The 25993-nt window shown below is 44.9% G+C and overlaps 1 protein-coding gene across 1 annotated transcript; it reads right to left on the bottom strand.

The window, feature by feature from the left end:
* Nucleotides 1-431: 431 nt before the first annotated feature.
* Nucleotides 432-25751, bottom strand: bspry (B-box and SPRY domain containing). The gene is made up of 6 exons (XM_052036991.1): nucleotides 24986-25751; nucleotides 13515-13613; nucleotides 12084-12314; nucleotides 11971-11996; nucleotides 8585-8709; nucleotides 432-3043 (listed from the first exon to the last, which is right to left on the bottom strand). The coding sequence occupies exons 1-6, from the start codon at nucleotides 25271-25273 to the stop codon at nucleotides 2520-2522; spliced, it is 1293 nt and encodes a 430-aa protein (XP_051892951.1). The 5' UTR covers nucleotides 25274-25751; the 3' UTR covers nucleotides 432-2519.
* Nucleotides 25752-25993: the final 242 nt, after the last annotated feature.

The raw sequence follows: 25993 nt of genomic DNA, 5'->3' as shown, positions 1-25993 counted from the left end.
ATTTTAGTTAATTACAGCAGACTATTGAATAAGTAATACATTCATCATTAAATATCAAGGTCTAGGCAAGATACACTTCCAGAAATTCAGCCTCGTGAACCTCTGAATAGCGATGCTGTAACAGGCTGAGGATGTGATCCAGCTTAGGATGTGTAACGGAGACACTCAGGTCAGGCACTGGAACAATACATGTCCGAAGCATATTACGGAGGTCAATGGGAACCAATAGAAGACCACTGGAGAGTTCAGAGAGTAATTTCAGGTAAACTGCTCCCTTTACTCTCTGACCCTTACTCCCTCTGTCCCCTTACTCTCTCCTCTGATCTACTCAGTTCCTCCTGCACCCACCCCAGCCCCCCCATTACCCCGTTTCTTTCCCCTCCTCCACCCACTCCATCACCCAGACACTCCTCCCACTGGGTCCCCAACCCCAACTGTTCCCACCTCCCATATTTGGTTCCGTGCTCCACCTTCCCCTCCTATCAGACTCCATCACCTTCAACCCTCTGTCACCTCCACCCATCACCTCCAAGCCTCTGTCACTATTTCCACCCTCCCCTCCTCCATCTGCCTGTCAGCCTTCCTCACCCGGATCCACCTATCACTTGCCAGCTCTTGCTCCACCTTTTCCCTCCACATTCTTATACTGACCCTCTCCCCTCTAGCTTTCGGTCCAGATGAAGCATCTACTGTCCGTTTCCCTCCACAGATGCTGCCTGGCCCACTGAGTTCCTCCAGCATCTTGTTTGTTGCTCCAGATTCCAGTGTCTGCAGTCTCTGGTGTCAGCATCAGAGAATGTTTCAGATGATGACATGAAAGGTGATGACAACTCTCCTGGGCATCCCCTGGCCACCCCTTTTATTCCCCTATATGTCCTGTGGTGGGTGACAATCTCTTTCAGTTATACAATCCGCCAGAACCTCGGTTAGCGTTCAGACTATCTGCCTAGTCCTGCCAACTCTATCCCACCTACGTGCACAGCATCCCACCACACCTCCCTGCTCCTGCTTCCTGCCTCTGCCCACCAGCCCCACTCACTGCCAGATTCTAATACTTTTACAACTAAGAAGTAAACCTGTTTAAAAATATATTTTAGCCGCTCCTACTAACTTTTCGCTTGAGTTGTGCATAGTATTACATTAATTCCTGGAGACTCCTGTTCAATCCCAGAAGGTTGGCCTCCTCTGGCCCCGTCCCTCTCTGAATTCCTTTAAAGGATCTGGCAGTGTGACAATAGCAAGAAGTGAAGGGAAAGAGAGAGGGGCAGAGAGGGAGGAGTGGGGAGACACGGAGGGGCAGATAGAGGTAGAGGTGAGAAAAGCAACAGAACACGAGTTCACATTGTAATTCTCTCTACAGGGGATCACCATGTCAGCCCCACTGACTTAGGGCATACACAAGAGAACAGGAGTAGGGACAGGTCGTTCATCTCTCTTGCCTCTTCACCTCAGTATCACGTGGTCACACTGTACAAGGAAATAAGACCCTCTGAACTCTGCACCACCTCAAAAGGGTTTGGAGATCCTGAGTTCTAGACTAACAGTGACCTTGTCTGAGTATCAGACACTGACTTTCCTAAACTGCCAACATTGAAAACTTCATGGCTATTGCCAGCCACAAGGTTCAGATTAACCATCTCCAGCAGTTACCAGGTGACACTAGTAGGGTTATCATTATCATGCCAAGGTCATTTTAGGAGGAATCAACTTTAATTGATGTCTGTTGTCCTTATCCAAAGACACCTCTTTCCCAGAAGTCCCTGACAGTGAAATGTCTTGCCAATATTTACCTTCAAAGATCTACCAATGTTACCACTGAGGCAGCGTAGTAGATATGTAACTGGATTAACTATCTCATGAACAAGTGCATTTCACATAATGGTGAACTAACTCCTCAAAGTTGGTCGTTTCTAAACCCTGAAAATAAAAAGCTGGTAACATAAAAATAGCTTTGGAAATACTGGAGTACAATAAAAATCCATCAGTTCACTGATGTCCTTTAGGGAAGGAAATCTGTTGTCCTTGTCTTGCCTGGCCTGGTGGTGGGAGGAGCTCCTGCCCACATCATCACTTGCTTCCATCCAACACCATTAGTTCAATAAAGCAGTCCACCACCACCTTCTCGGGGCAACCATGAATGAGGAGGACATCCTGTCCTGACCAGAGACGCCATGTGCCAAGAATGACTTTTATTAAAAATTACACTAACAAGTTCATCTTTTTCAAGAGGGAACATAAGATCAGAAAGCAGGTGAAGCAAAACCCACGTACCCAACCTTTCCATGGTTAACTACAATGTCAATTGACATTGTCAACATCTTATCCAAACTCTGATCCATGAATGAAACATCTGTATGTTGACAACTCATCTTGGTGGTCAGTTGAAACCAGTGTTGGTACAGTTGCTGACTTCCAGACTACTAGATTGGAGTGTCTTCAAGGAATAAGGGAATTCTAGAGCCAAAATATGAGGTGAGAATCAGAGATATCGCTCAATCCAATGATCCACCCACCTGCATTTACATGATTGTGATACTTTCATTTGCCACAGCCAATGCTGCATATATGGGTTGGGTGAACTTTGTTCTATAACAGTGCAGTATGGCACAGGTGTCAGGGTCATAGAAAAGGATTTCACCCCCTTCATAGTCTACAAGCACACCGATCACTGTCGGGTGCCTCAGCAGATCCAGGCTCTTCGTCTGCCCATCGTGGGCCACCGTGTATTGTTCATCATACCGGGAGAACACCCAGGAGGATGGGTTATATCCGAGTCGGCACTCATGGCCGGCACCTTTGCGTTGAAGACAGCCGTATGCCAGCCCCACCTTGTAGGCACCACTTTTCTCCACGTCCACCCTCCAGGTATGAAGTCCGCTTTGGATAGACTCTAGTCCCATGGCGTTGGGCCAGTGGTCAAAGCGCTCGGGACAGTCCGGGTACAAATGGACCTTCTTGCTTGCAAAGGTCAGCCTCTTTTTATCTTCCGACAGTGCCAAGGATGAATGCAATGTCTTCTCATCAATGTGAAAGCTTTTGGCACCTGAAACGGGATTTGGTTTTATTTCAACCAACTTTCAACATGGATTCATGAAAGGGAAATCATGCTTGACAAATCTATTGGGATTTTTAAGGATGTAACTACTGGAATTCATGAGGAAGAACTAATGAATCATACATATGATGTATACAATCGTACACCAAGGCATAGGATCATACAGCCAGGAAACAGGCCATTCGGCCCAATTCGTCCATGCTGACCAGTGGGCACTCTTCCATATTAATCGCTTTGCCCAGCACTTGGTCTATAGCCATCTATGCCTAAGCGATTTAAATGCTCATCTAGACAGCTTCAACCATTCTCTCAGACAGTGTATTCCAGGTACCTGCCACTCTCCGGGTGAAGAAGGTCTCCCTCATACCCCCTCTAATCTCTACCCCCTTACCCTAAATCTATGTCCTCCAGTTTTATCTATCTCTGATGTGGAGGAAAGTTTCCTGCAGTTTACCTATCTATATTTTTATACACCTCAATCATGTCTCCTTTTAACCTCCTCCACTCAGACTTAGTTTGTCCGTCTCTCCTCAGAAATGAACTGCTCCATCCCAGGCAACATCCTGATGAATCTCCTCTCCACCTTCTCCTGTGCTATCACATCCTTCCTACAGTGAGTCATGGAGTTACAGAGTTATACAGCACATAAACAGGCCCTTCGGCTCAACTGGTCCATGGCGACCAAGATGCCCATCCTAGCTAGTCCTATTTGCCAGTGTTCGGTCTATAACCTCCTAAACCTTTCCAATCCATGTACCTGTCCAACTGTCTTTTAGAAGTTGTTTTGTACCTGCCTCAACCACTTCCTCTGGCAGCTCATTCCACATAGACACCACTCTTTGGGTAAAAAAGTTGCCCCTCAAGTTCCCTTTAAATCTTTCCCCTCTCACCTTAAACCTGTGCCCTCTAGTTCTTGATTCTCAAACTCTGGGAAAAATCATCATTTTATACGCCTCTATAAGACCACCTCTCAGTCTCCTACATTCTAAGGAATAAAGTCCTAGCCTGTCCAACCTCTCCCTTTAAATCTGTCCCTCAAGTCCTGGCAGCACCCTTGTAGATCTTTTCTACACTCTTTCCAGTTTTATAACATCTTTTCTATAGCAAGGCGACCAAAACTGAACACAATACTCCAAGTGCAGCCTCACCAGCGTCCTGTACAACTGCACCCTGACCTCCCAGTTTTTATGCTCAGTGCCCTGACTTATGAAGACAAGCGTGCCAAAAGCCTTCTTCACCACCCTGTCTACCTGTGACTCCACTTTCAGTAAACCATGTACTTGTACGCCAAGGCCCCTCTGTTCTACATCACTCCCCAGGTCCCTGCCGTTCACAGTGAAAGTCCTGCCTGGATTTGACTTCCCAAAATGCAACGCCTCAAACTTTTCCAAATTAAACTCCATTTGCCATTCCTGGGCCCCTGTAATTTTTGATAACCTTCTTCACTGTACACTGTACCACCTAGTTTAGTGTCATCTGCAAACTTACTAACCATGCCCTGTACATTCATTGATATGGATGACAAACAACAATGGGCCCAGCACCGACCCCTGGGGAACACCACTAGTCACGGGCCTCCAGTCCAAGAAACAACCTTTCACCATCACCCTCTGCTTTCTACCATCAAGCCAATTGTGTATCCAATTAGCCAGCTCGCCCTGATCTAACCTTCCAGAGCAGCCTACCATGTAGAACTTTATCAAAGGCCTTACTGAAGTCTATATAAACCATGTCTACCACCCTGCCCTCAACAACTTTCTTGGTCACCTCATCAAAAAAGTAATCGTTCGTAAGGCATGATCTTCCATGGACAAAGCCATGCTGGCTACCCCTACTAAACCCTTATTTCCAGATGTACATATATCTTATCCCCCAGAATACTCTCCAGTAACTTACCTACCACAGATGTTAGATTTACTGGCCTATAGTTCCCAGGTTTTTCTTTGCTTCCCTTCTTAAATACGTTATAGGTAAAGTTAAATAACTTAAATAACACAACGTTCACTACCCTCCAGTCTACCGGCACCTCACCCGTGGCTAACGATGATGCAAATATCTCAACCAGGGCTCCCGCAACTTCTTCTCTAGCCTCCCACAGTGTTCTTGGATATGTTCCAGTCAGGCCCTGAAGATTTGTCTACCTTCATAACTTTTACGACATCCAGCACCTCCTCTACTATAATACAGACGATCCCCAAGACCTCCCCGTTTACTTTTCCTAGTTCTGAAGTCTTCATGTCTTTCTCTAAGGTAGAAAACAGAGGAGAAATATCCATTAAGGACCTTGTCCATCTCCTGCAGGCCACACAACAGTGTGCCCTTTGGTCTTTGAGAAGCTCTATTCTCTCTCTATTTACTCTTTTTCCCTTAATGTACTTAAAAAATCTTTGGATTTTCCTTAATCTTCTCTGCCAAAGTGGTGAACAGAACTGTATGCAGTACTCCAGCCAAGGTCTGAACAAGGTTTAATAAAGTTGAATTATAACCTACCTACTTCTGTATTCAATGCCCTGACTAATGAAGGCCCGTATCCTATATTCCTTCCTAACCACGTTATCTACCTGTGTTGCCACCTTCAAGGATCTATGGACTTGTATACTTAGGTCCCTTTGTTCCCCAGTGGTCCCTAGGACCCTACCATTCTTAGTGTATGTCCTAGCCTCACTGGTGCTCCCAAAATACGCCACCTCACATTTGTCTGGATTAAACTCCTTCTGCCATTTTTCAGCCTATTTCACTGACACACCAATTATCTCTCTGCAGTCTAAGACTACCTTCCATACTCACTGATTTTGCCTCACACATCCACATCCAAGTCATTCAAGTATATTACAAACAGCAAGGTTCCCAGCACTGATCCTTGTGGGACACCCCTAGTTACAGGCATCCAACTGCAAAAATAACCCTCTACCATCACCTTCTGTCTCCTATTGCCAAGCCAATTTTGGATCCAGTTTCCCAACTTGCCCTATGGGCCCCTAACCTTTTCAACCAGTCTCCCATGTGGGACCTTGTCAAACTAAAATTGCATCTACTGCCCTGCCTTCATTGATACACTTCAAAGAATTCAATCAAATTGGTCAGACAGGAACTGCCCTTGACAAAGCCATGTTGTGCCTCTGATTGGTCCCTGCCTTTCCAAGGGATCATTAATCCTCTCCCTCAGAAATGTTTCCAGTATCTTCCCCGCCAATGGCATTAGACTCACAGGCCCATGGCTGCCAGGCTTTACTCTGCTGCCTTTCTTGGAAAAGAGGACTACACTTGCTTGTCCTTCAGTCATCTGGCATCTCATTTGTATCCAACGAAGATTTAAAGGTCTCAGCCAGAGCCCCAGCGATCTCTTCCCTTGCCTCCCATATTTACCACCTTTGTGGCATCGAGTACCTTTATTTATGGAGACCCGCACTATACTTTCACCTACCCCTCAACTGAATTCTCCAACGACAAAGTCTGTTTCCTTTGTGAATACTGATGAAAAGTATTTACTTAGGACCTCAACCAAACTCACTGGCTACGCACAGTTGCCTAATGGTTATTTTCCCTGGTTATTCTTTTGCCCTGAATATACTTACAGAACTCCTTTCTATTTACCTTAATCCTGTCTGCCAATATTCTTCATGACCCATCTTAGCCTTTCTAATTTCTTTTTTAAGAGCTTCCCAACACTTTTTACATGGTTGACGGGCCTCCCCTGTCATTAGTTCCCTACACCTGCCATACGCTTCCTTTATTCCCTTTTTCCAATCCTCAATATCCCTCGATATCTAATGTTCCCTATACTTGCTACCCCTGGCTCTTAACCTTACAGGGAAATGTTGTCGTTGAAGTCTGGCTATTGCTCATTTGAATGCTCCCTACTGTGCAGATACAGATTTACCTGCAAGTAGATGCTCCCAATCTACCTTTGCCGGGCCTTCCCTTATGTTAATGAAATTGGCCTTACCCCAGTTTAAGATTATTACTGGTCTACCTCTATCCTTTTCCATAACCATATGAAAAGAAATGAAGTTATGGTCACTATCTCCAAAATGATCCCTCCACCTGACTGGCTACCTTCCACAAGATAAGGTCCAGTAATGCTCCTTCCTTCATTGGTCTATCTGCACACTGTGTCAAAAAGCTCTCCTGGACACACGTAGCCTTTAACGCTAGGGCAATCCCAGTTAATAATTGTGAAATTGAAATCTCCAGTATGATAACTCTATTTTTATTGCATCTCTCTGATATCTGCCTACATATCTGTTTCTCTATCTCCTGTTTACTGGTGGGAGGCTTATAATACACCTCCAGCAAAGCCACGATGCTCTTTTTGTTTCTAATCTCTATCCATATGGCCTTGTTTCAGGGACCTTCTTGGACATCCTCTCTCAATACTGAAGTAATGCAGTCTTTGACTCATAGTCCAATACCTCTTCCCCTTTTACTCCATCCTCTGTCTCACCTGAAAATTCTCTACCCTGGGATATTGACCATAAGATATAGGAGCAGAACTAGGCCATTCAGCCCATCGAGTTTGCTCCACCATTCAATCATGGCCGATTTATTTTTCCCTCTCAACCCCATTCTCCCCGTAACCTTTGACAACCTTACTAATCAAGAACCTATCAACCTGTGCTTTAAATATACCCAATGACTTGGCCTGCACAGCCGTTTGTGGCAATGAATTCCACAGATTCACCACCCTCTGGCTAAAGAAATTCCTCCTTATCTCTGTTCAAAAGGGACGTCCTTCTATTCTGAGACTGTGCCCTCTGGTCCTAGACTCTCTCACTACTGGAAACATCCTCTCCTACTCCACTCTATTCCAGGCCTTTCAATATTCGGCAGGTTTCAATTAGGTCTCCCCTCATCGTTCTAAACTCCAGCGAGTACAGGCCCAGAACAATCAGGGCTCTGATGGCTCTGGACCTGGAGTTACCTGTCCTGCCCATCCTTCAACCATGTCTCAGTGATGGCAATAATAGCATAGGCACCTGTGTTAATTAACTGAGCTAATCAGTTTTACTCATAAACATCCTCTGCACCCTCTCTAGTCCCATTGATCCCTTCCTATATTGTGTGACCAGAACCATCTGGAATCCTCCAGCTGTCACTTAACTAGTGTTTATGCATTGCTAGCTTGACTTTTCCACTCGTATTCTACGCCTCAGCTAACAAAGCAAAGTATCCCGTCTGTTCTGTTAACCTCCTCATCCACTAGTTCTATTAACTTTCAAGATCTCTGACACACACTCCAAGGGTCCTCTGTCCCTTTGCATTCTCAGTACTTGTCTAATATCAGTGTTAGTGACAATGGGACAACCAAATTATCATAAAATGCCACTACTGTTCTTCAGGAAAGGAAATTTGATGTCCTTATCTGGTCTGACCTATATACTACGAGAGACCCATCAAAGTGTAGTTGACTCTGACCTGTCCTTTGAAATAGTCCAGTGACTGCTCAGTTAAAGCAATTCACTTTGTTGGAAACAGCTGGCCTCCTATTCCGAGTTACCAATGTATTACTGTGGCTGAGCTATTACTGACCTGCGACACAGATCATGACTGCAGATGCCCATAGGCTACTAAGGAGGTCGCTATGAGCACAGGCAAGGTTGAAGTTCAGCTTGTTTGAGTCCTTGGGTTCCAGAATCCCCTCTGCTTCCTCCGCTCTGGAAGAAAAAAGAATCCCATTCAGAACAAGAGCAACAGAAAGAAGGACTTGCATTATTGGGTGGCTTAGAGGACATCCCAAAGAGCTCTACACCCAATGAAGCAACTTTGCAGTGCAGGTGGTGTTGTAATAGAGGACACAAGGCAACCAATTTGAGCACATGGTCTCATAAATACGGTGAGGGCCAGTTCACCCATTTAACCAATGTTGATTGAATGATGAAGATTGGCCAGAGCATCAGGAATGACTTTCCCTGCTCTGCATAGGATCTCGAGTTAATCTCTACAAAACAGCAACTCTGTTAACACGACATCTCCACCGTCTTTCGAGCAGGACTTTTAACTCATATTTGCCTGGCATGTCCCTACAATCTTTCTTGTTCAGCTCTTTACATTTACGGATACCACAGATACAAAGAGCCACTGCACTGGGGAGAACGTGATGATGAGGCAAGCTTGCTCTGTCTCATTCCAGCCTTGACTTGGAGAGTAAGAGGACGATGGTAAATACAACAATAATTGACAGGGAAGGCTGGGCCATACTGTGCAGCTTAAACTGCAGGAGGGAATTTTCAAAGGAATAATTCACAGGATTTGAACTGGCACCCCGAGGAAATACTTAGAATGTGTAATTTATTCAGTCAGGCTACAGACTCACAAATCTACATTCAAGTTTACTACATAGTTCAATGTAACGTGTTTTCTTTATTCATTCAGGGGATGTGACTGTTGTGGGCAAGGTCAGCATTAATTGCCCACCCTCAGTTGCCTTTGAACCTTTTAAGCCATTTCAGCAGGCAGCTGACAACCTCTTACAAGTTAGACCTGGTAAGGATAAGAGATTTCCTCTACAAAGGGTTTACTAATTAGGTCCAATTATTGTCAGGCACCTCCCTCTCCAGAGACTCTGCCGCGTATGGCTGTTTCCAGCATTTTCTGTTCTTTTTCCAGTTTCTAATTTCTGCAGTATTTTTGCTATGATCCCGGTGAATGCAGGGTTCAAACAAAGCACAACACTAACACGTGTGTTGATCAATGCGCTGCACCCCTCACGAGTTACTTAAAATTCAGTTATGGGGTGTGGGTGATGCGGGACAGTCAGAACGTTCCGTCCCTGAGGAGGTGGTCATCATCCACCTACTGAAAGGCCGCAGTCCTTCTGGTGAAGATGCCCCCACAGTGGTCTTGAGAAGGGAGTTCCATTAATGAAGGAACAGTGTTCTATTTTCAGGTCACACAATCGTGCACAGCTTGGAGGGTACCCACAGCTGGTGGTGCTCCAGTGCACCTCCTGCCCTGATCCTTTTTGGGAGGTGCTGTTGGAGTATCCCGGGCAAGTAACAGCAGGATACACAATGCAGAAACAGTGCTTTGGTAGTGGGGAGAATAAACACTTAAGTTGGTGTATATGAGGGTCAGTCACAGGCTGCTTTGTACTGGATGATGTCAAGTTTCTTGACTGCTGGAGCTTCACTTATCTGGGAGAGCACTCTATCGCAATCCTGATACGTGTTTTGTAGATGGTGGCAAGGCCTTGGGGTGTAAGGAGGTGAGAATTTCTCACTGTAGGATACCTACCCTCTGACCCCTCTGGAACTACAGTATTTATGTGGCTAGTTCCATTAATTTTCTGGTCAGTGGTGAGATCCCAAGATACCTATGGTTGGGGCAGCAATGGTAAGGGCACTGAATGTTGAAAGGGTAAGGGATTATACTCAAGCCTGTTGGAGACTGCTATTACCTAACACTTATGTAGTGCAAATATTATTTGCTACTTAATAGCCTAAGAGTCTAATCACTAACCCCCTCAATATTCAATGGCCTTACCATTGGTATTGCTGCCCCCACCATAAATATCATGTGAAGTCACCATTGACCAGAAAATTAATGGAACTTAATTAACAACACAGAATCAGTGTAGTTCCAAGTGCTGTCTAGGCACCGCTGCATCCAGGAGTGGACTGGTTCATTTGCTGAGGAGTGGAATTGATCATCAGACAAGATCTGATCTTATGATGGAAGGAAGGTCATTGGTGAAGCAGCTGAACGTGATTGGACCTATGACACTGCCTTGAGGAACTCCTCCAGCAAAGTCCTGGGGCTGGAATGATTAACCCCCCAATAACAAGTGTCTACCTTTGTGTGTGATGACTCCAGCCATTGGAGTCCTTCCCCCTTTGGTCACAGAGTGATACAGCTCAGCCAACAAGGCCACACCTACCATCCAGCACCCATTTACACTATTCCTAGACTACTGCCATTTTATTTGCCTCACATTCCCATCAACTAGACACTCAGGACAATTTATAGTGACCAATTAACCTACCGAACATCCCATCTTTGGGATGTGGAAGGAAACAAGAGCATCAGTGAAACCCATGCAGTCACAAGGAACACGTGCAAACTCCATGCAGACAGCACCTGAGGTCAGGATTGAATCCATATCACTGGAGCAGAAGCTCTGTCAGCTGTGCTGAGCTCTGATTTATCAGAACACCCTGATACCACACTCAGTCAAAAACTATCTTGATGTCAAAGGCCATCCCTCTCACCTCATCTTGGGAATCGAGACCTTTGGTTGACTTTTGAACCAAGGGTGTGATGAGATCTGGAGACAGGTGCTCTGAGGAAAAAATGACCTGGGTTCAATATTTTACAGCACTGTCAACACCCTCCATTACCTTACTGGTAATCGAGCAAATACCAACTGGCCAATAATTAACTACAATGTCTTTGTAATGGAGCCCAGTTCTGAGGAAGGGACACTGACCCAAAATATTGATTGGTTTCTCTTTCCACAGATGCTGTTTGTTTATCTGAGTTCTTCTGTATTCCTACTTTTGCTTCACAATGTGGTGGTCCCACTTTGTGGATGGGACTGACCTGGGCAATTTTCCACATTATCAGGAGATGACAATGTTGAGTTCAGACAACCCACAGCTCTAAGCTCAATGTAAGACAAGGCACAGCACAATTCAGGAGTTCAGTAAAGGTGTGGCATTGTTTGAGAGCTCAGACAGAGGGCGGTGTTAGTTGAGAGTTCAGATGAGGTCTGTTGTTATTAAAGAGAAGAGAGAAGGCAAAGCTGTATTCAAAAATTCTGACATGGAACAGCGCGACTTGAGAGTTTGGGCAAAGCACAACACTACCATTAGTTCAGACAAGGCACAACATCAGCTTCTGAGTCTGGAAGACATTCATAAACTGCACAAGAATTATTTGCAGGGTTAGTTGGGTTCATTGTTATTGGTCGGACGTACCTTTCAAATATTTCCTTCTGCTGTTTCTGCAGGGAAAGAAAGCGAATTCAGTTCATTTGAAATAGAAGCAAATCAGAAATCTGATTGGACAGTAATGGAAAACTTCCACTAACCATAAGCGCACCATCATCCATTTTGGTCAGTGTGTCCACCAAATAACTTTTAATGTCCACTAGCTTTTTGTGGGCCTCTGACCAGTAGGTATTTTGGGTTAAGATGCTCTGTTGGGCTCGCTCCTCTTCCTCATGGATGACATCCAGCAATCGCTGCTCCTCATTCTCACATACCTCACGTATAAAGTTCAAGCGCTGGATGATCACCTCCCTGGAACCGCTAGCATTTTCCTGTCAGCAGGGAGGAGTGAAGCTCTCAGTGAGGATAAGCTGTAACTGTTCTCATTAATTAAAGCAATGATAACCTTAATCACTGAAAGTCATCCAAAGCAAAACAAAAACATCATTGCAGCAACTTCAAAGCCGTTCGCCAATGTCCCGCTGGAGCACTTCCACACAAAATTGAAACAATTAGCTTGATAAGACATCATTGGGGTAGGTGACTTAAAATCTGGACAAAGGCTTTGGTTTTAAGGAGCTTTGTAAAGGGGATATGGAGATGAGAAGGGGCAATGTCAGAGAGTTTGAGCACAAGGATGGGAATTTTTAAATCTATGTGTTTTAGGAAGAACTGCCAATGCAGAAACCGATTGCAGTCACTGCAATAAGCAATAACAATGAAAAGCAGCTACTGAAATCAATGGAAGCCACAGTCATTGACAAAGAGAAGTGCCACATCCTCCTACCTGTGCTATTAATGTGGTGCTGGATATTCTAGCAGGTAAAGGCACGGGTCAGTGTTCTCATAAAGCACTGAAGAGTAGAGAAGCAGCCATCATGGTCTCAGGATAAGCAGCTGGATATTTAGAACTGTGATGAGGAGGGCTTTACTCACTCAAGTGGACGTGAATCTTTAGAATTCTGAAGTCCGAAGGTCTGAGGGTGTTCGTCCAATGAGCATCTTCAAGACAAAGACCAATAGATTTTTGTGCACTGGGGGAATAATGGAAATAGAGATTGGGCAGGAAAGTGAAGCTGAGTTGGAGGGTTAGCTAAGGTAGGTGATCTTACTGGAAGGGCAGAGAGGGTTCAAGGGGCTCAGATGAAAAATCATGGAAATATTGGGCAATTTTAAACTTTTCAACCTGTCAGGGGGAACTGGCTTTACCCTCTGCCTGCTGATGGAATTCCTTTAAATAACTGACCGGCATTGCACCCAATCACACAGTTTTCCTGCCCAGCGAGCTGGGTTAAATTGCCCGCACGGCACAAGAAGCCAGCGTGAGCGGGGCTCTTGAAAGAATTATCCACCAAGTCCCACTCCTGCTCTTTCTCATGTCTATTTTCAAATCCCCATCAGAGATCATCTATAAAAATCCCTTTAAAAGGTACGGAATAATTGCATTTTGGCTCGTGAAGGTAACATTCTCACTACCATGAAGAATTTTGCCCGCAACAAGAGCCAGGGTTTTGTTGAACAAAGGTACTCACCTTAACACTGTGGTCTTTACTCTTCAGAGTCTCTGCCATGAACCTCTGCACTGAAGCTATTCTCTGCTGCAGTTTTTCACAAACATCAACCAGCTTATTCTGTGGGCAAGGGAAGGCGATGTGGAAGTAACAAAAGGGAAAAGAAACCAATTATTCACCAAGTTCTACAGAAAAGGTGTTTAAACCACAAGGGAGAGGCTTGGCTTAATTCACCAAATGTCCTTTAATTTGTGGAATGGTACCTAATTTTGTTTAGCAGCATCTGTAAAGTGTTATTTTCCTCATTAAGATTTTAATTATGTCGTATAAAAGAAAGACGGTATAGTGGTTCAATCACCGTGCAAGTAATCCAAGTGCCTGGACAAATAATCCAGAGACCCAGGTTCAAATGTGGAATTTAAATCTAACTAATTAAGTAACCTGGATTAATGTCCCTCAGGTATTGGTTGATATTGGCATTGGTTTATTATTATTGTCACTTGTACTTCTTCAGTTAAACCAGGTACAAAATATTTGTTCCACTTCTCTGCCACTTCCTTACTCCTCAGTATATCTTCTGTCTCAATCTGTTTGGGACCCTGGTTATCTTCCTGTATGTCTACAGAAGTGTTTACAATTTGTTCTCACTGGCTTACTCCCATATTCTACTTTCCCTTTCCTTATCAGTGCTTCAGCCCGCCTTTGCTCTTTTCCAGAATTTTCTCAGTCCCAAGTTTACTGCATTTTTTGGCAACTGTTCATTTGATCTAAAACTCTCTTTTGATAGCCACAGTTGGACCATTTTTTCAGGGTTTTTTAAAAGAGATAAACCTGACCTCTGGACTCTGCATTATTTCTTTAAATGTTAGCCATTTCTTGCTTGTTGTCATACCTTTTAATATAGTTTCCCAACCTACTCTTGGCAATTCATGCTCCGTATCCTCACAGTTTGCTTTGTTTAAATTTGCTCTGATTTCAGGCTGCACTAAATCATTTTCAGTGTTTAAATATAACTCTACCATGTTATGATCACTGTTCCCTAAAAGCCCCTTAACCATCAGATCATCAAATGACATTGTTCCCATTGCATGAAACTGGATTTAAACTATCCTGATTCGCTTTGGTTCATCAGTGTACTGACATGGGAAACCGTCTCATATACACTCCATGAATTTGTCCTCTACACTAATACTGATTAATTGATTGAAGGTTGATTTTCTGAACAAAGATCCTTTCTCTTTACTACCTTTACCCCATCCTGTAATATCCAGGTTCCTCAGCCTCCAATTCCATTTTCCTACCTCTTCTAAATGTTAAGATTCCTGGAACATTTAATTCCCAAACTTGGTCACTTTGTAACTGCATCCTGTCACCCACTTAGTTCGATTTGTTCCATTAATCCACCATTGAAATGAATGTTGCATGCATTCAGATATATCTTTTTACCATCCGTCCTTGCTTGGACTAGTTCCAGGTATACTCTGCCCCTTGCTAATGGACTCAGGTTACTGTTATCCACTCTGCTGCCCTGCACTGTCACTTTGTCCTTTTGTTTAACCTTTCAAAATTTTCTCTCACAGGAGCCACCCACCAGTCCCATTTGGTTTAAATCCTTACCTACTGTGCTAGTTACTCAATCCCCTTGGTCACTGGTCAAAGGTCACTTCAAGTGAAGCCCATCTGAACAGCATTTCTTCCACACCAATCTTTGACCCAGCCATTCAAAGCCTCTGATCTCACTGACCACAGCTCAATTTGTACCTAATTCAGAGACTCATCCACAGTTTGCTGCTTTTTTTATTTGGACTCAGACTGTCCTCTCCGTGTCACTGGACTCTGACACCTGGATGCTTCCAGCCCCTCTCCAAGCCCCAAGGGGACACCCTCAAGCCTGGCATCAGGCAGACAATGTCATCTCTTGGACTCACACTCACAGCTACAGAAAGCAGTGTCTATCCCCCCCAACTCTACTGTCCCCCATTACCACTGCGTTCCTCCTCACTCTCTTAACCTGAACGGCCCACTGTACTGCGGAGCTCCAGTCAGTTTGCTCATCCACCCTGCAGTCTCTGCTCCCTCCCATCCACACAGGCTGCAAGAACCCGTTGGCCACAATGGAGGGTGGAGGTTCCTGCGACACCACCTTCTGGGTCCCCAGACTTGCCTCACTCATAGTCACCCCCGCCTGTCCTCCTTAACTGGCCAATCCAGTACTTATTGTGAGGGCTGTGACTGCCTCGTGGAACAAAGTATCCATCTCCCTAGTACATTGCAGTGTCTGTATCATAGCTGAAGCTGCAGAAACTTACTGTGGATACTGTATGCTCTCTGTGGACTTTAATGGTTTCCAGCAACTACAACACATGTTATGCCCTGCCATGCCTATTATATGCATTTAACTTGATCCATTTATTTAAATCTGTCTCCATTATCCTATCTTTGTCGAAGTTCTACGCAGCTGGGGCTTGCAGATTTGTCAAGAGGTAACAGTACTTGAGTCACCTGGCTTCAATTTTTTTATATTTTATTAACCAATTGTAGCTGGTTACCCAGTTTCCTGAAGGATACTAAAGGCTATTTGTTTTACCACTTTATATCGCTACAATTTGTATGAAGGATGCTTGATAATGATCAGGAACACAATGGGTGTCAGTAATTAAACAAAACTCCCCACCCCCACTCCCCGCCAGGTTGACTGTGGATAGGGAAGAATTCTCCCTATTTGTTTCTGTGTATTCCACAGCAAGTGGATATTTTGGATATAAATGTTTACTGTTTAAGGAAGTAGATCTTGAATTTGACCAACAGAATAAGAAGGAAGGTTGTTAATCGATAGATTGTTTTACATTTCTCTCAATTTTTATTCTATTAAGTCAATAAAGAGATACAAACTGGGCTACACGTCCGTGGTCACCTGCTTACACCACAGGACAGTCATGCATTGTTCCAGTGGCCTTGTAAACAGACCAGTGACTGCATTAGAAAGTGGTTCATTGATTGAGAAACATGTGAGCAGGCACTACATAAATCCTGCTCTCCCTTTGTTTCTAATGTTTTCCGAGTACTTTTCAAACCAGGGGAAATGACTGATAATCCTAGAGAAAGCAGATTGTATGGAGAAAGCCTGATAATGATAAGGAACACAATGGGTGCCAGCAATGTGAATAAAATTCCCTCCTCCAAGTTGGCTGTGGAGGGGAGAGGTGCTGGAGAGAGAATGTCTATTGTCTGAATAAATCTGTCTCCAATTTCCTGCTCTCTGGTATCATCTAGGCTGTACACAAACACACTGAACTATTGTATATCACTGTTAATGTGATAATGATTCAGATTTTCACACTGTACATGAGTGCACTTCCTCAACGAAATCTGGCTCATGTGACTTCTGTTATCTGCACATAGCTGACAACCTCTGACCCAGATTCCAAAGTCAAATTTGCCTGCTCACTATCCAACTAAATTATGTAGCCATGGCAACTAGTCTGAAACTAAACTTCTCAAGTACAGATATGGTAACCTTACACACTTGTGCTTTATCCATAACTAATTTTATTTGAATTATACTGTTTCAGAGTATGATGTGCAATTTACAGATTTCCTCTTCATTATGGGTTAGCAGTTCATTGGATACAGTCACATGGCCACAGTTGAACCACACCTTCTGCAAATTTATTCGGCCATCAAAAGCAGTGCAAGACATTCTCAATGTTTGCATTGGTGGCTCACGGTGAGATCTGGTATCCCATGGAGACAGAAGTGGGAGGGTCAATAGCTTCTTTCTGGTCATTCATAATTAGCGCAGTCCCGTCAACTCAAATCTTCTGCGTTGCAACTTGCTCGGAATATGAACCAATAATGGGGCAATGGGCATTAGGTGGATAAATAGTGGCAGTGTGGTGGTGAAAATGCTAAAATCTATCATTAAGAAGGTGGTAACATGACACTTAGAAAATAAATGATAGAACTGAGTAGAGTTAACATGGATTTATGAAGGAAAAGATATGTTTGACAAATCTGAGAGAGAGTTTTGAGGTTGTACTTAACAGATAAAGGTGAGCCAGTTGATGTGGTGTATTTGGACTTACAAAAAGCCTTCAATAAGGTGCCACATGAAAGATTATTAAACATAATTAATGCACATGGGATTGAGGGGAATATACTGGCATGGCCTAATTATTGGTTAACAGACAGAAAACAGATTAGGAATAAATGGGTCTCTTTCATGTTGGAAGGCTGTGACACCAGTAGTTCACTTCCTTGTACATGATCACTGGAAGTTAACATGGACATATAGAAAGCAAAGATGGTGTTGGCCTTTATGGCAAGAGGATTTGAGTACAAGGGTAAAGATGTTCTACTGTAATTATACAGAGTCCTGGTAAGACTGCATCTGGAATATTGTGAAATAAAAACATAAATGCTGGGAATATTCAAGAGATCAGACACCAGCCATGGAGAGAGAAACAGAGTTAACATTTCAGTTCAATGGCCTTGTAATTCAGATTTCTGGCATCTGCAGTTTTTTGCTTATTGTTCCTGGAATATGCAGGTCTGGTCTTCCAGCCTTATGAAGAATATCCTTGTAATTGAGGAATGCAACAAAGGTCCACCACATTGATTCTTAGGATTAGGCTATTGTTCAATGAGGAGTGACTATGTAAACTGGATCTACTTCTCCATAATTAAGGTCTGAACAATGATCTCATCGAAGCATACAAGTTCCCCATGCCATGTCAAATTCAACAATTTCAAATAACACACTTTTTCTGTTGTATCAACACTACCAGTTCTAGTATTAGGTTATTCAGGTTCAAAACTGCCTAATCTGCAGGTCATTTCCAGTGCCCTCCTTTTGATTTCTGCTCTCAGCAATGGACTACATTTCACAGCTTTAACATGTCCCTTTATTTGTTTTCTCTCTCTTTCCTACTACCCTTATTAATGAATTGACCAAATGTTTCCAAAATAACATCGAGATCATCTTGGTAAACCTGGCCTCACCCTACCACAAGTATTCCCTTTGTCCTATCCATCCCACCACCACCCTCTCTGCAAATTAAAACTAACTTCTTTTCTCCCTTTTCAGTTCAGATGGAGGGTCTTTGACCTGAAACGTTAACTCTGTTTCTCCTTCCACAGATGTTGCCTGACCTGCTGAGTGTTTCCAACAGTTTTTCCTGTCAAAGTACCTAACAGGATTATACATGCAGTAAGCTGTTTCCTCTGACTGTGGCATCTAGAACACGGACCTGCATTTTCAAAATCAAGGGCTATCCATTCAGGACCAGGATAAAAGGAAATTTCTTCACCCGGGGGTCTGACCCTTTGTAATTCTCTACTCAACCAGGCTTTGGAAACTCAGTTGCTGAGCATATTCATGACAGACAATAATGTAACGTTAGTTATTAAGGGAATCAAGAAATATGGGGTTAGTGTGGTTAAGTGATGCCGAGGTAAAATATCAGTGACAAGTGGTGAGTGGCCTACCCTTGCTTCTAGTTCTTTTCTTATGCAGATGATTTTGAAGTTCTCATAGAATTATTTTTTTAATAGATTACATTTTAGGAGTATTGCAGACTAAAAACAATGATAGCTGGCACCAGCTCATGCAAATCAATGTAATTTGTGCAAGTTTTAATGTTTAACTGAGCAACTCGTAACGAGCATCCTGTGGTGTGCTTTGTTGTAAAGACTTCTTAAGGCAGCCTTGAGCACAATTTTTTTCTGGGCCATAACTTACCGAGAGTGTGAATAGACTAAGGTGCAGCAAGGGCAAAATGACATCTGGAAACACCAGGACCAACAGTTTATTGCCTTAATCATTGTGAGTTCAGGATTGAAACACAGGTGAATAACTAAGAAGGAAAGTGAAGCAGAGTCAAATCATGTACAGAGGAGGAAAATCATGGGAGAAAAGAATCAGGAGGGAAGCAGAAGAAAAATATAAAACATACATTTTGGAATTTTTAGAACTGCTAAGAACAATTTATCGCCCCAACAACAATGTCCCAGGGCAGGGAAGCCTGACTTCTGACAACCACAACCAGCCTCCTTTGCACGAGATATGGCTCTAACCGTTGGAGTGTGTTCTCTTTGATTCCCGTCACTAGAGTGCCTTGATGCCAAGCTCCATCAAATGCTATCTTAATGCCAAGGCCAATCACTCTCACCTCAGCTCTGGAATCCAGTTCTTTGGTCAATGTTTAGACCAAAACTGTGGAGAGGTCTGGAGCCAAGTGGTCCTAGCGAAACCCAAAATGGGCAGCTGTAAGTTTTTCCTGATAGCACTGTCGATGAGACCTGCCATTACTTTGCTGCAACAGAACTTTGTCTGCATTCCTTTGTAATTGCCTTTGCTTAAGTTTAAGACGTTAGTTTTGGACTTAATTCTCACTCTTAAATTGAATGTGAAATTCTCTCACTTAATGATCATTTCTCCCCATAGGATCCTTCACTATGAGATAATTAATCCTACCTCCTTACGCATGATTGGATCTAACATGGTTGGCTCAATAACATATTGTTTTAAGAAACTTTCTCAAATATATAAACAATTTTGAACATCTTACTTTCAAACAATTCTGAAAGCTTAAAGGAGTCTTGTAAAGAATGGAAGAATCAGCTTCTGTAGCTTTTGACAACACATCTCAAAGCTCTTCACAGCTACACGGTAGTGTTGCGGTTAGCGTAACACTATTACAGCGCCAGCGACCTGGGTTCAATTCCGGCCACTGTCTGTAAGGAGTTTGTACGTTCTCCCCATATCTGCGTGGGTTTCCTCTGGGTGCTCCGATTTCTTCCCATATTCCAAAGACGTACGGGTTAGGAAGTTGTGGGCGTGCTATGTTGGCGCCGGAAGCGTGGCCACACTTGCGGGCTGCCCCCAGAACACTCTACGCAAAAGGTGCATCTCACTGTGTGTTTCGATGTACGTGATTAATAAAGAAATCTTATCTCTTGGTACTGAAATGTGGGAGGCACAAAGACTAACTTACACACAGCAAGATTCCACAAACTGCAATGTAGCAGTCACCAGGTAGTGATGCTGGTTGAATAATTAACAGTGTCCTGGATAGGGGAACACCACACTGCTGCTCGCTGGCTGATATTTACTGCTCCTTGAAGGTGTCATCAACCCAACCAGACATAAACAATTCCTTGTAACTTAAGGGAAAGGGTTATAACTTCCATATAAATGAAAACATTCACTTCTTTATCCATTTACAAAACAGGCATTTATAAAGCTACCACCCGCTGGTTGATAATGATACAAATATCAACATTCCTGATTCACTTGATAGCAATGCTCTGAATGAGTGCACTATGTAGAACAGGGCTAGTGATCTCCCTTGACCCGTCTATCACATGGTATTGCCATCCCACAGAACGGCTCCAAGCCAGACAGAAGGGAGGAGGCAGCATGCAATCAGATCCAAGAGAGTGAGGAACAAAAGATCAACGTGCAGCCCTGTAAATTGTAGGAAAGGCTGCAACTGGATTGGAACCATCTGTTACAACATAAGTTCCTCAACAGATTGGGGAGAGGAAACTCAGTGCCCTTTCCCGCTTGGTGTGGTGCCATAAGCTGTCTCTGACACATTAGCAGTATCAGCACTGTGAACGGGTAATCCATGCTTGCCAAATGGAGCTCTGCCAAAGCTACACGGTCAGAATACCATGTGCTTATATTGATTGACAACGCAGTTTATTTGGCTGCATTAATGATAGAACAAGGAAATCTACAGCACTGATGCCTGAGTGACTGCATCTGACAATACGGAGATGATGAGACCATGATACTTTGGAGACCGGCTGCTGGTCTGTGCCAACAAGGCTGCACCAGAATATTACTTTCCTCCTCTCACTGGGGAACTAAAACCCATCGTCCTGTGTGTGGACATCAGATCAACCTTAGCCGCAATCCACCCCTCTGCGGTAAAACAATCCACGATACTCAATGTCTAGGCTCACAGGAAGAATGGTGACTGGAGTTATCTTAGAAAATAAATCCATGCTGAGGCTCAGCTGTACGCCAGCAAAGACCAGAATGCTTCCAAGGAAGAAAATGACTACCAGCGATGAGGCAGCAAGAAGCTTACTGTATCCGATAAAAAGGGAAGATAGGGAAGGGTGAAAGGAATGAGAAAGTTTCTACATTTCCTGCCAGTCTCAAAGGTACTGGAGAAAATACCAAGAAGATTTGCAAGGACCCTGTTCCTGCTCAGCCCTCTCTCCGCTACTCCCATCTTCCCTGTCTCCTGCACCCACCTCCACCCCCCACACCCACTGCCTAGAATCACAAAATTATAACTATCATGATGCTCTTTCAAAAGGAAACAGTAGGCTGAAGGATGACCTCTAGATTTCAAGATCATGCGCTGTTCTACTAGGATGGTTCCCTGTCACCATTTTTCCTGTGTGGGGCTGGAAGCTGAGCACGACGGATTGTTTTACCGTGTTTCCCATTTGGGAGAGAAAAACCAGGAGTCATACATGAAGTGGAATGAGATGTTTACCAATAGCTCCAGTGAAGAGTTCCTGAAGAACCTCTTCAATTAGTGTGGCCAAAATGTATTTAGTGACAACATTAATAGGCATACAATTAGAGGGCGTTAATGCTAGACTGTGCACAATACAAGTTAGACCATTGAGTACAATTCTGATGACCACATTTCAGGAAAGACATGATTGCACTGGAGAGGGTGCGGAGACAAACAAAGATATTGCCAGGACTGGGAGATAGTGGCTATTAGGCAAGATTGGATGGGTTGGGGTTGTTGTCTTTGGATCAGAGGTGGCCGAGGAGAGACATAGATGAGCTGTTTAAAATTCTGAGGGACCTACATTGAGTATCTAGGCAGAACAAATTTCCTCTAGCTGGGTGGAGGAATAAGGATTAGAGTCATAGGGTCATACAACACAGAAGCAGGCCCTTCAGCCCAACTGGTCCACTGATTCCCATCTAAACTACTTGCAGAGAGTTGTGGACATAGCCCAGCATGTCATGGAAACCAGCCTCCCCTCCTTGGACTCTTTACCTCTTGCTGCCTTGGTGAAGCAGCCAGCATAATCGAAGACCCCACTCACCCAGGTCATTCTCTCTTCTCTCCTCTTCCATCAGGTAGAAGATACAGGAGCCTGAGGGCACATACCACCATTGAACAGTTCCCTTATGCAATGAGATAGACTCTGACCTCACCATCTACCTTGTTGTGACCTTGCACCTTATTGCACTGCACTTTCTCTGTAGCTGTGACACTTTACTCTGTACTGTTATTGTTTTTACCTGTACTAACTCAATGTAACTGTGCTGTGTAATGAATTGACCTGTACAATCAGTATGCAAGACAAGTTTTTCACTGTACCTTGGTACAAGTGACAATAATAAACCAATACCAATACAATTTGCTCGCATTTGCCCCATATCCCTCTAAACCTTTCCTATTCATGTACCTGTCCAAGTACCTTTTAAATGTCCTTATTGTTAGAGAAGATGAGGGAAAATATTTCCACTCAGAGGGTGGTCGGGGTCTTGAACCCTTTGCCTGATAGTGGTCAAGACAGAACCCTCTTATTTTCCCAAAATTAGTTTTATTTACATATTGACAATATCGACATTATTCTCAGTTCATTTTTTTTTTACAAATATATGTATCAAATTAAAACATCAAAACTAAAACATAATCATCCTTGTTCAGGATGCACTCCAGTCTCCGTGGTGCCCACTGGTCCTGGAAGGGCTCCAAGGAACCAGTGGACACCACGTCCTCCCTCTCCATGGACACCCAGAACATGGATATATCCTTGGAAGAGGGACGAGCAGTTGGCTTGGATGGAACTCCTGACAGCCCACTGCCTGGATCTGTGAATGGTCACCTTGGCCAGGCCCAGGAGCAAACCAATGAGTAGGTCCCCCAACTGACTCACCAAACCACCGCCCCCCCCCCCACACCGGGTGCCCAAAGATCAGGAGCGTGGGGCGGAAGTGCAACAAGAACTTGAGGAGCAGCCCCACAAACAGGGGCTGCAACCTCTCACACATGAAGGACAGACTCCTGTAGGCCGCAGAAATGGCAGGTGGCCTGGGAGTCCACGAACCACCTTAAAAACCTGATGCACGGCACAGCTCTGTGCATCAGTCTCCACCCGAGATCCTCAATGTAAAGGGGGAGGACTCCACGTAGAGAGACCTCCACTGGGGACCCTGCTCGCTGCCAGACCCCACATCACACTTAAACAGTACATGGATGTATACTTGAAGGGCAGTGACCTGCAGGACCACGGACCCAGTGCTGGAAGGTGGGACCAGGCCGTGGGCTCTTCCTCAACTATCACAGACGTGAGTTTCTGGAAGTGGTTGAGGCAAATAGCATGGAAATATTTAAGAGGAAGCTAAATAAACGTGAGATGGAAAGAAAGTAAAATGTAAACAAAAAGAGATGAAATAGATTGGGAGAACACTGGCACAGAACACACAGATTCTGTGTTACACGTCACACCTGTAGCCCATAAACGTCACTGCTGACAGCTCTCCTCCTCTGCTGGAATTGCAATATCAATCAGTTCAGGGCTCGGAACCAACTCACAGACTGAGCCCAGCACTGGGAGGGGAGGTGGAAGGAGGGGCAGGGTTAGCGAAAGGCAGTGGTTACCTGCAGAGTCATCAGCAACTCATGCATGCCCTGATTTAGGTTCTACGGGGACCAAAGGCACTGATCAATCTCAAAACAACTCTGGTCAATCCAGGATTCGCATTTCATACTCAGGATTTAACACATGATATTAACCTATTCCAGAGAACAAATTCAGGCCAGTATTGGTATTCCAAAATAGGCTGAGGCTGCCACAGGCTCCCTCTACATTGAGCCCTGTGTCTGATAACCTGGGCATTCTGCCTATGATGGCTCAACTCACCCTGACACTCCCCTGTATCTAATGCCCTGAAGCATATTCCTCCTGTACCTCATTCTCCTTGTACCCTATTCCCCTGTACGCTAATCCTTCTGTATCCAATCTCCCAGTACCACAATCCACCTGTACCCAATCCACCTGTACCACAATCCACCTGTACCACAATCCACCTGTAGCCCATTCCACCTGTACCCAAATCCACCTGTAGCCTAATTCACCTGTACTCAATCCACCTGTAGCCCAATCCACCTGTACCTGTACACCAATCCACCTGTACCCAATCCATCTGTACCCCAATCCACCTGTACTCAATCCACGTGTAGCCTAATCCACCCGTAGTCTAATCCACCTGTATCCAATCTACCTGTACCACAATCCATCTGTGATTCCCTGTACCTGATCCCCCGCCCCAATATTTGAACCCTATACCCCCTGTACCCCGTTCAGCCTGTACCCGCTGCCTGTACCCCACTGTCTCCGCAGCTGCTGCCTGTACCCCGCCTGCCCCGACACCATCCCCCCCTCCACCTACCGCCCACCGTAACCCATCGCCCTGCCCCCGACGCCCCCTCCCCACTCACCCTTATGCGGTTGGCCGCCTGTCCGATGCCTGTGCCCAGGTGGTCGCTGCAGGGCCCCGGGATGACACAGCGGGCGCACACCGCCTTGCCCTCGGTGAAGCAGAACCAGTCCGCCTGGGCTTGGTGAAGCGGGCACACTCCGCCGTCGGGCGGGGCGCCGGGCTCCGGGCTGCCAGCCGGCCGGCAGGTGCACGGTGGCCGGCCCGATCCCTGCGGCTGCTGCCCGGGGACCAAGCACCTGGGGCAGACGGGGGGAGCCGGCCGCTTCTCGGTGCCTGGCTGAGACATGGCCGGGTACAGGTGAACGCGGAAACAGTGATCGCTGCAGAGGTCACTGTGGAGGGAGGGGGCAGGCAGCCCAGGCAAGACAGGAAATACTGGAGCAGGCGCTCCCAACCTCACCTTCAGAGGTGGCTTTTTCCAAACATTTACAGGCAGATCCGTCCAGAGTTGACCCTTGGGAAGCGCAGGGCTTAAAAGTAATGGGAGAGGTAGCCAGGTGCTCGCCCTTAAAGCGGACAAATAAAGCAAGGATTTGTGCGGATAAGAATGAAAGAATTTGCATTTTAATAGCGCCTTTCAAGACCTGAGGACGTCCAAAGACACTTCACAGAGAATTGCGTGGCTGGGTTTCTCTGTAGCTGCAACACTATATTCTGCATTCTGTTTGCTTTTTACTACCTCGATGTACTTATGAACGGCATGGTCTGTCTGGCTGGCACGCAAAACAGAAGCTTTTCACTGTATCTCGGTACGTGTGACAATAATAAACCGATAACCGAAATATCACCTCACAAAGAAATCTGCTATTGAATCTTATCTTCACGGGCACAGCCGCTATATTTTTCCATGTTTTGGAACCGGACCTTCGTTCTTCCCGGGGCAAGTCATTGACGACAGGGACAGGGTGCAGGGAAAGGGGTGGAGAGGGGGTCAGGGTGTGGGGAATGGGGCTGGGATGGGGACAGGGGTGGGGGATGGGGCTGGGGTGGGGACAGGGGGTGGGGA

Source organism: Pristis pectinata, chromosome 23, assembly GCF_009764475.1.
Source record: "Pristis pectinata isolate sPriPec2 chromosome 23, sPriPec2.1.pri, whole genome shotgun sequence".
Lineage (NCBI taxonomy): Eukaryota > Metazoa > Chordata > Chondrichthyes > Rhinopristiformes > Pristidae > Pristis > Pristis pectinata.
Note: the sequence above shows the minus strand (reverse complement) of the source record. Positions and strands in the feature narration are given on the sequence as shown.

Excerpts from the sequence above, each read along its gene's own strand:
- bspry (XM_052036991.1), bottom strand. The coding sequence starts at position 25,273 with ATGTCTCAGCCAGGCACCGAGAAGCGGCCGGCTCCCCCCGTCTGCCCC. Across the intron at positions 13,614-24,985 it reads AGGCGGCCAACCGCATAAGG|AATAAGCTGGTTGATGTTTG; the intron begins GTGAGTGGGGAG and ends CCTTGCCCACAG. Across the intron at positions 12,315-13,514 it reads GTAAAGACCACAGTGTTAAG|GAAAATGCTAGCGGTTCCAG; the intron begins GTGAGTACCTTT and ends CCCTGCTGACAG.